This window comes from Hypanus sabinus, chromosome 13 (genome assembly GCF_030144855.1).
Source record: "Hypanus sabinus isolate sHypSab1 chromosome 13, sHypSab1.hap1, whole genome shotgun sequence".
In the NCBI taxonomy this organism is placed as follows: Eukaryota; Metazoa; Chordata; class Chondrichthyes; order Myliobatiformes; family Dasyatidae; genus Hypanus; species Hypanus sabinus.
Genome location: NC_082718.1, coordinates 91,305,018 through 91,315,643, shown reverse-complemented (window position 1 = coordinate 91,315,643; position 10,626 = coordinate 91,305,018). Strand labels below are relative to the sequence as shown.

Sequence of the window (10,626 nt, the reverse complement as noted above, 5' to 3'; positions counted from 1 at the left end):
CAGATAAAACCGGAGGTTACGTAGAGAACTTCGCCTGGACGTCAGCAGAGGGCAGGATCAAGCGTGTGTAGGATAGGAGCGAGAAGGGGAAGAAACAGGAGCAGAACGATTGACCTGATGATTTTTTTTAGATTTATCACATCGCCACTCCAGTGATGATCTTCCCTGCTACTTCACTGTAGGATAAATCTGTCTTGAGGCAGGAAGTGCTTGAGATTCGGGCTGGCAACAAAGGCCAGCAGCCGCTGGTTGGGCCGAATGGCTTGCTTCACTTTATGATAAATGTCCAGCCTCATGCTCTTCCGGCATTCCTCGTCTTCGCCCTTTAAGACGCGGTGGCAACGAGACCAGAAACTGCAGTTGCTTGCAACCTAGAGCAAAAAAAACACGTTGGAAGGGGAAGGGGAATTGGAATGAAAGTGATTTGTAACTGAAAGATGAGGATGCCCATTGGGGACAACAGGCAAATCGGCTGCGCACTCTGCGCTTGATCTCCCCGATGTAGAGGAGGGCACATCATTTATACATAACCTTCACATCCGTCCAGTGAAAAGATCCAGCGGAACGGTTCACGGTGAGCCTGATTGCATCTCACATTTACAGGAGGTGGCGTGTGTCTACACGGGGTTTTAATGCGGGATTTAAATATTTAACACAAGCTTGTTTGTTTAGTTAAATCTAAACCGAAGGAGACGGTCTCTCAACAGTCATAAGAGCCTCGTCCACACTCCCAAAAAAATGATTAAATTTGTGTATCAACAATTGCCCCACATTGTATACCAGAGGAAACGCTGAGGACATCGGTGTGGTTGAGCACGTGTCTTCGCCCTGATGTGGCGCCGTTCCCCTGTTCACTCCAACAATACAATGAAAATGTCAATCTGCCCGAAGAAAAATAATGTAGACGTGGAAAATCTGTGACTTTAAAAAAAACGGAAAATATTCAGCATATCAAGAAGCATTCAAGAATTCCTTGCTTGGACATAAAGAGAGTTGGGCGGTTACAGCGATAAAAAGCATTCATGTCACCTGTGAGCACTGGACAGAGCTTTGTCAAAAATTAGACGTTTCTCTTTCAATCCGCTGGACGAAGGGTCTTAGCTCAAAGCGTCGACTTTTCCAGAGATGCTGCCTGACCTGCTGAGTTCCGCCCGCATTTTGTGTGTGTTGCTTTTAACCGTTTAGTTCATTGTGAACTGAAACATAAAATCAAAATGTGGCTTGACTTGAGAAGTATTTCCAGCATTATCTGTATCATGTGCGAAACGCGGGCTCACTACAATCGGCGTTCTGCATTTCCCAGTTAGAATCCAGCCGGCTCGAAGCGGGATAACGTTTTCTGTGCGTTCAATGGCACGTTTCAAGTCGGTAGGTATTTCTTGCATCAGATACCGACATTGTCTTCAGACCTTGTGCTAAATGGCGATGAAGTGCTGGGTACGAGTTTTACAAATAAAATCGGACTAACCATGTAAATGATGTCATTCAGTGCGACCTGACATACCGATTTATCGCTGGGTATCTGTAATAAAGTGTAAAATCGGAGAAGCCTAAGCTCAACGACAGATTGGCTTTTATAGAATCTTGCTTATACATAGTTGGGCACTAATGATTTTTACCTAGCAGCCAAGTTATGGCTGTTCGTAAATTGCAATTATATTTTCGAGTGATTTCGGTGAGCTTTTATTCTTTCCGGGGCCCATGTGGAATGGAAAGGGTTAACTAGCACATACCACGGAAATGAATTAAGTAACGCAACAGTCCCTAACCAGAAACTGAGCTGTTCAGCCCGAGGCCGGTTAACGAGAGGCGGGGTCACAGAGCAGGAGTGTCCTTGAGATGAGAACACCTACCCCACACACCGTGCAGCGGATAACAGTCGTTTCGGATGAGCGGGGACAAGGCAGTCCCAGATCGGTGAAAATGCGAAAACGGTGATGTCGCAGCGATTCTTCAGCGTCCCGTGGAATTGACTGGAGGAAAGGCGGCACTGTTATGCGCCGACAGTTGTCACATTTATAACCTGGGTGAACACCTCTGAAGTTCTGCCGAATTTCTAGGAATTGATCGCTTTTTAGTGGAGGGAAGCCAATTATTTTCTTTGCAAAAAAATACCCAAAATGGCCATGGCAAATGGCCATCATCAGAACACTACAGACGCCGGTGGAAAAGAGCTGAAAATAGTGATAGTTGGGGACGGTGGCTGTGGGAAAACGTCTTTACTTATGGTATTTGCCAAGGGGGACTTCCCAGAAGTAAGTTGAACTAATATTGGCTTATAACCAGTTAAGAACTGTACGATGATGCCGGTGAAATTGCAAGCATCCTGTCATATTTCTGTGTAACTGAATGGTTGGTTTTGATATTAGCAGCGATAATGTTGTTCATGTACAACAAAGTAACTTGAGAGATTTGGACTTTTGTATTGGAATTAATACAGTAGAAATCATCGTTGCAGATTTCTTTCTAACGTTTTAGTTGTGATACTGGGCACTCCTCCGCAAATCGCATTCTAAAGGGGCAGAGATCATTCAGCTCACAATCAGCACCATCTCACAACCAAGTAGCTCAAGCTGCGGTAAAGTCTGTGGAATTCGTGTCAGGTATGACGAATTTCACAGAAGTTATGCAGATGAGTCAACTCGTCTTGAAGGGGTGGGTCTGTGGAATGGTGGCGGCGCCAAAAGCAGAATCTACTTTGACGATTGAGAGAGAGAGATGAGAAGCGGGATGAAGAGAACAGGAAGTGGGCAACAAGACGATCGGGTCTTTTCCAGTTTTATGATAAATGTCCCACCGCCTCATATTGCTTAGCCGTAGAGCGTTCGTCACACTCCATGATATTTATTGTTCATGTTAGTACCATCAAATTCCAGTTATTTCTTGCTAAACCTGCTTACTAAACAAGTAGCATTAGGATTAATCGCAAGAGTTTATCCCCTTATATAAAGAAATGCCAACAGACAGAAAAGTTATAAAGGGTTTCTTTTAAGAAAGAAACATTTGTTCCTGGGAACGGACTGGAAATCAAAATGTCATGCCCCAGTTGCAAATTAATTGAAGCTGGTTACGTGGGCTCAGAGATGAGTGTTGTAGCGGGTTGAGTTGTAAACTTCTCAAACTGCAATCTCTTTAATGATTGGAGATCTAGTTTAAGAGCTTGAATAGGTCAAATTAGAGCAAGGCACACAAAATGCTGGAGTACTGTAACTCGAAGCAGGTCAGCAGCCTCCATGGAGAGGAATAAACAGCTCACGTTTAGACTGATTATCCTCTCTGTAGATGTTGCCTGACCTGTCGAGTTCCCCAGCACTCGGGTTTCCAGCGTCTGCAGAATCTGCTGTGTTTATCAAAGTGCAATTAATTAGGTGTTCCAGGAACACGGAACAGACTAGAGCGCCAATTTTGTTTTCCCTGTGAAGGTTTTTTTTTCTATTAGATTCCTCATTATTAATTCTTCTTCCTATTTTGATTCCCATTCTATTATCATTTTGTTAATGAATGTACACAATAAAATGTCCGTAGAGGGTGTTTAGTTCAGCATATTTCAATGCGGGGGTCCCAACTTCTTTTATGCCTTAGATAACTACCATTTACTGAATGGACTGGGAACCCCTGTTTTAAGGTATTTCACTGGCCCCCTTCCAGGTGCCTCACAGCATTTCACGGTCAGTTCACGCACAAAATGCTGGAGGAATTCAGCGGGCCAAGCAGCTTCCATGGAAAAGAGTTTTCGGTCGAGACCCTTGAGCACGGCTGGAGAGAGAAAAAAAATGAGAAGTAGAGTTAAAAGGTTTGTGGGAGGGGAGAGATAAACACAATGTGATAGGCGAAACCGGGAGGGGGAAACTCAAGGTGATGGGCGAAGTTGATTGGTGACAGACTGGAGAAAGTGGAATCTAATAATAGAGGACTGGAGGCCCTGGAAGAAAGAAAAGGAGGTGGGGGGGGGGGGCACCAGAGATAAGGTGAGCGAGGGAAAAGAGGATGGGGACTGATGGAGGAGAGGGGTGGGGCCATTGCCGGAAGTTCAAGAAATTGATGTTCATACCATCATGTTGGAGACTACCCAGAGGGAATATAAGGTATTGCTCCTCCAACCTGAGCGTGGCCTTATTGTAACAATAGAGGTGGCCATGGATAGTGGAATTAAAATGCATGGCCACTGGGAGATTACAGTCAATTAAGTAGTTTTGAAGTATAGCTTTTGTATAAAGCATGAATGATTGGTTTGATACAAGTAGTTTAGTGTATTACAGAATGCTGCCGCAAGCAGTAATAAGACAATGTCAGTATTACCCTTTTCAAAAAAGATGATAAATAAATATCGCTCAGGAAATCTTGCTGCTCGTGCAAAATAGTGCTGTAGAATTTATGCTCACTAAAGAGACAAAGCCTGTATGTAATAACACTTGTAAATTGATGTATCTGATGTCACACTGCATCATTAAGCTAAATTCTTGTGCTTATAACCCTGATAGGGAACTCAGAAATTCTCACTGGGAGGTATAGGTGCTACTAACTAAACAGCATAAAGGCCCAGGACTTTTCAGAGCAAATCACCTTAAGGGATCTTTCAGCCCCAATTATTTTTGAGATCTTGTGTGATGGAAATGCCAGTTGATCATCCTGAATGTAGTTCTTCAGGCAGCCAGGACCTTGTGTAGGTCAGGACCAACAGACCACCTCTTTATCTAATGAAATTAGAGGCAGCTGAAGAACAAAGTGAATGGCTGGGAATGTTGTACAAGACCGCTTCAGTTGAACAAAACGTTAAGGCTCCACCTGGACCTCTGTGTGCAGTGCTAGTAACCCTGTTACAGGAAAGATAGTGTTAAGCTACAAGGTGATTTATGAGAATGTTGCCAGGACTCGAGGGCCTGTGTTAAAGGAAGAGGCTGGGCAATCTGGGGACTTGATTTGTTGGAGCATAGGGGTGACCTAAGGAAGTGTATAAAATGACGAGAGCACAGACAGTCTCTTTCCCAAAGTTAGAGAGCAAAGGTTTAAAGTGAGAGGGGAAAAGAGACACAAGGGAACAACTTCTTCATGGTGGTGCATATATGGAACAAGCTGCCAGAGGAAGAGGTTGAGACAGGCATGTGGTAAGGAAAGGTCAGGCAGATTTGGGCAAATGGGATGTTTATATGGACAGCACTGTCAACATAGACAATTAGCACTGAAAGGTCTGTTTTCATGCTGTATTGCTGCAAGACTCTGTGACTCAATTTGGGCAAAGAAAGGGAACCAAAAGATTCAAAATAAAAACAATGAACTGAATGGCGAGAAAAAGAAGGAAGGGGGTAAACTTGAGGAAATCTGCAGATGCCGGAAATTCAAGCAACACGCACAAAATGTTGGTGGAACATAGCAGGCCAGTCAGCATCTATAGGGAGAAGCACTGTCGACGTTTCGGGCCGAGACCCTTCGTCAGGACTAACTGAAAGGAAAGATAGTAAGAGATTTGAAAGTAGGAGGGGGAGGGGAAATGAGAAATGATAGGAGAAGACCGGAGGGGGGTGGGATGAAGCTGAGAGTTGGAAAGGTGATTGGCAAAAGGGATACAGAGCTGGACAAGGGGAAGGATCATGGGACAGGAAACATAGGGAGAAAGAAAGTTGGGGGGGAGCACCAGAGGGAGATGGAGAACAGGCAGAGTGATGGGCAGAGAGAGAGAAAAAAGGGAGGAGGGGGGAAAAAACTAAATATGTAAGGGGGTAAACTGTAAGGTTTATATTTTAAACCTCTTCACAATCCCCATTTTTATTTTGCTACAGTTGAGCAATAAGTTAAGGGCACCATTACCCATTGTGAAAGAGAGGTTTAACTGTGTGGTAGGTTCTTTTCATAGGCGGGGCACAAATCCAACAATTTCTTCCCATACGCTTTGATATTGACTGGAAGATCCTGTTTTTGTTTTGTGACTGATGAAATATCTTTCATTAAACTTGCATTAACTTGCTGCAAATTATTTTGTGTTTTCCTCAAAACACGAGCTGATGTGGGTACTGTTAAATTTCCTTTTTTTTTTGTCTAAATCCTGGATGGCAAATTTCAATACTTTTAATTCAGTGTTTGAATTTTGTCTATGTTATGTTTTTAAACTCCCTTTTGATGCCAATTGGAAGATGAAGTAGTTTATTTTGAAAATGGTGTCTTAGAAAGTACCAGCAGAAGATTCACATCAAACTGTTTGAATAGGGAAAGTGTACAGTGAACAGGCACCATTGGCAAACAGTTTCTCTTAATGCTTAAAATAAAGCAACTTTTGCCACCAAGAAGGATTCAAAAGTACATGTGTATCAAAGAATATATAAATCATACAACCTTGAGATTCATCTGCTTACAAAGCAAGAAACCCAAAAGAACCCAATTTTAAAACCCAATGTGCAGAGAAAGAGGGAGAAAAGCACAAATCGTGCAAACAATAAAAGCAAGCAACAGCATTCCGAATGAAATTGATTCCACAGAAGCAGCCAGAGCAGGCCCATCACCTCAGTCTCAGTTCACACAGTGGGGAAAATCACCGTGAAACCTGGAGCAGTCAGGCAAACTGCACCTTTAGTTTCTAATCTGTAGCAAATTAGCTGAACTGAACTGGAGTGATGATGGAGTATGCTCTAACCACCCCAACCTTGCTAGGAAGTGTGTAGGGGATACTCAACCCTTTTGACCTATTTGGCATGGGTGATCCTACATAAAGCCCTGACTCCAATCAACATAGCTCTCTGGGTCATTGAGGCACACAAGCCTCTAAACCCAATGACAAGATTGTGGACCTCTTGGAGGAGATTTGGCCATTGGTCCTTCAATTTTATGACAACTTGCCAATGCTTAATGCCAATGTCCCAATGGGAGGACTGAATACTTGTATGTGATCTAAGAGTGTTTGGGACCAATAGAACTAAATTCCAGAGAAATTCATTGAAATCTAAATTAGAAAGGAGCAATCTTGCAACACAAAAATAATTGCAGGAAGATTAACCTTAAAAATGTTGACTAATTTATCGTCCTGCTTTTGACAGAGTGCAGTCTTTAGAGTAATTCAATTGGGTTCAAGTTTGAGTATATTTTAAAACTAACGTATTGGTAATAATACCTTATGTATTAATCATACAGTTTACAAGTTTATGAGAGCCATAGATAGAGCGGGCAGATAGAGTTGAAATGACTAATACCGGAGGGCATTGAAGGTGAGAGGGGTAGGTTCAAGGGGGATGTAAGGGGCAAGTTACTCAGAAACATGGATGTCTGGAAATATATTAAAGACTCTTAAGAGACATTTGGATAGGCACATGGATGTAAGAAGATACGGGGATATGGACATGGTGCAGGTAGGAAGGATTAGTGTTTGGCTGTTTTTCCACTTGGTTTTTAGCTGATTCAGCACAACATTGTGGGCTGAGTGGTATATTCCTGTGCTATACTGTTTTATGTTCTATGTTCTGTACCAGGTACTTTCTATATTGCTTGCAAAAGCACTTCCAAAAGTACTTCATTCACAGTTAGCGTAGTACTGTTACAACTCACGAAAGTGAAAGGTGCAATTAAAACTGGACTTTTTATTCCCGTTTAATGCTGACATGTTTTGGCAGAAATACATAGAAAACAAATAAGCATCAATATTAGTTGTTCCCATTTAAGAACTTGCCATCCTATAAATCTCACCAGAGGTCATCAGTGATCAGCCAGAGGTCAGAGGCTCTTGCACTTTTCCTGCTCTCATTGCAAAAAAACTTGATTTGGCACTGTGGTTTTGACCATGCGATCACCCTTGATGCTAGCTATTGCTAATTCCGCATGGAGGACTTTGAGGAGAGGGTTCTGAGTTCATCGCCCTTACCTCCGGAATGCTTCTTCAGATACATCGATGACACCTTCGTATTGTGGTCTGATGGACTCCAGCCACTCCAACAGTTCTGCAACCACCTTAACAGTATAATCCAAACATTCAAGTTACGATGGAGACGAAGAAAAATGGTTGCCCTTCATTCCTGGATGTTCTAATATGATGCAAACCGGACGGTAGCTTCAGACATGGCGTCTGTGGGAAACCTATTCACATGGACTTGTATCTCAACAATAGCAGCCTCTATCATGTTTCCCAAAGCTGAGCAGTTCTTTCTACTTTAATTAACCGGGCAAAAATTATTTTGAACCTGGAGAGTTACCCCAAGGAAATAAGACGATTGCACACAATGTTCCTACAGAAGGGCTACAAGGTGAAGGTCAACCAGGTCCTTAAAAGGGCTGACAGGAGGTGTATGCATTGGGGTTACCTGGAAAAATTAATGGTAGCGGAACATTGCATTCACAATGGCCATAGGATTGACTTCAATGGCACAAAACTACTGTACCACGCCAATGGCTTTTTGGTGAAGGAAGTCACGGAAATAAAACAAGAGGAAAAGAATTTTAACAAAGACAAAGGTCTTGCTCCAAGTAAGAACTGGAATTCAATTGTAAACAAGGTGGGAGAGTGGAAAACTGATTGGATGAGGACTAATCAATCAGGAGGGACAGATGATGGGGGTATAAATACCATCGGACTAGACGTTCCCAGGCATCATCCCTGAAGAAGATGGCAGAGTTTGTCATTGAAACGTCAACTATAATTGACACTTGTGCCCGGCTGGAAGCCCAAGAAAACTTATCCGTTATATGCGCCGGGAAAACACTAAATCCTTTATCTACTCTAGAGTTTAGGAGCCAAATAGTGCTCACCACTGACCATGGAAAGGACTGATGGGTGGGAATCTGAGAATATCCCTTCCCAAATCCAAATTAGAGAAATCAAATTCTGCTTCAAATGATATTCTCAACTGATCTTCTCTCACATAACCTTATCTTTGGATTAGGTGTTGTCACCTAGTAAGTTAAGAGAACTCTGTGTCTTCAGTTTAATAAGTACAGGTTTATGCTGCAGTTTGAAGCACTGCCTCACACTTCTAATATCCGGGACTCAGTCCTGTTGAGGACTCAAACCCCTGTGTGGAGTTTTCCCATCCTCATTGTTACTGCATGGGTTTCCTCCGTGTGCTTCAGTTTTCAATTTGCGCTCATCTCCTAAAGATAATTCTCTGCATTATCCAGGAGAGTTCCCGCATAAAGAGGCACAGTAGTGTAGTGATTAGCACAACACCCTACAGTACAGGCAGTCCGGGTTCACTTCCCAACGCTGACTGTAAGGAGTTTGTACATTCTCCACGTGGGTTTCATGCAAGTGCTCCTGTTTCCTCTCACAGTCCAAAGACGTACCAGTTGGCAGGTTAATTGCTTATTGTGAATTGTCCCGTGATTAGGCTAGGGTTAAATCAGCAGGTTGCTGTGTGGTATGGCTCGTAGGGCTGGAAGGGCCTACTCCACGCTTAAAAGAAATAAACATAAAGGTTAATGGATGAAGCCAATGAGAAGACAGAGAGAATAAAATACTTCATGTAGGATTAGTACAAATGATTGCTTAATATTTAGCTTAGACACAATGGGCCTAAGGGCCTGTTCTTGTGCTGTATAACTATGAGGATATTTAAAGCAGAGAATGATATGCTCTTGATTGGTAAAGGGGTTACAGGGACAAGGGAGGAGAATGGATTTAGTAATGAAAATCAGCCATGATTGGATGGTGACACAGAGTCAATGGCCTGAAAAGTTGCATTCTGCATCATGTTATGGACTTTTTAAGTGCAACTTAAGTTCAACATTCCTGGGCAAGATAGTTGCTGCGTTGTACTCTAATTTGTGTACGTAGTACAAACAGATTCTTCCTCTTTGATTTGCAGGAGTCACACAAGTCCAGCTAAAAAAAAACAAGTGCTTCACTGTTGTTATGTTCTGTAACTACAAAATATTAAATTAATCCAAAGGAAACACAGGAGTCCAGGAATGCAGGTGTAACTACGATTTTATTTTATGCAAAGCGTACACACATCACATGGTAGCATGATGATGTATGCAATTAACATATTTTACATATAACCCATAATAAATTATTTAAATAAACAAGAACACTTAATCAGGCAATATATACAAGATTACTCATTATTGAAATATTAAATACACAACTGTAGAATCTTATTTTAATTTAGAATTTAGATATATATATATATATATACACTCTTTAGAATATTAAAAGGAAATTATATTCAGGAATTCAGGTAGGTCAATAGAATGCAACATTAGTAAGTAATGTTAAAATCTTATCTATTTTCTGTTTCTTCATTCCATGCCTTGCTATTAGCAATATGCCCCATCGGTGTTTGAGAAGTATGTGACAGACATCACAATTAGGAACAAGAAAGTCACCTTGACTCTATATGACACAGCAGGTAAGAGTTTTAAAATTATTCCCGTTTGGCTGAATGTTAATTCAAAGTGCTATCTGCATAGCTCAGGGATTGACGTACTTCATAAAGGAGAGCATTGGATTTCATTTCTACTCGTTTCAATTACAGCATCACCAAGAGAGGATCTGCACTTGGTGTCAATGTCCAACTTGAGGTTGGAAAATTAACTCGTTAAAATTCCAGTTCTAGTCACTGGTTATAAATGAATGTCAAAATTGCAGATCCTAAGTTGATTGGAATTCTCAGAGCTTTTAATCATGTATCAACACTTCCATTGAAACTA

The 10,626-nt window shown here is 41.9% G+C and overlaps 1 protein-coding gene across 2 annotated transcripts in view; it reads left to right on the top strand.

Moving 5' to 3' along the window:
* Positions 1-366: 366 nt before the first annotated feature.
* The window catches only part of rhof (ras homolog family member F), a 44,366-nt gene continuing 34,106 nt past the window's right edge, over positions 367-10,626 (top strand). The window contains exons 1-2 of one of the 2 annotated variants that reach the window (XM_059988201.1): positions 367-1,368; positions 10,238-10,325. In XM_059988201.1, coding sequence (XP_059844184.1) covers positions 1,351-1,368; positions 10,238-10,325 — 106 coding nt within the window. In that variant the 5' untranslated portion in view covers positions 367-1,350. Of the gene's footprint in view, positions 1,369-1,403; positions 2,256-10,237; positions 10,326-10,626 lie in introns of those variants that run through there. The other variant, XM_059988200.1, reaches the window with a different exon arrangement.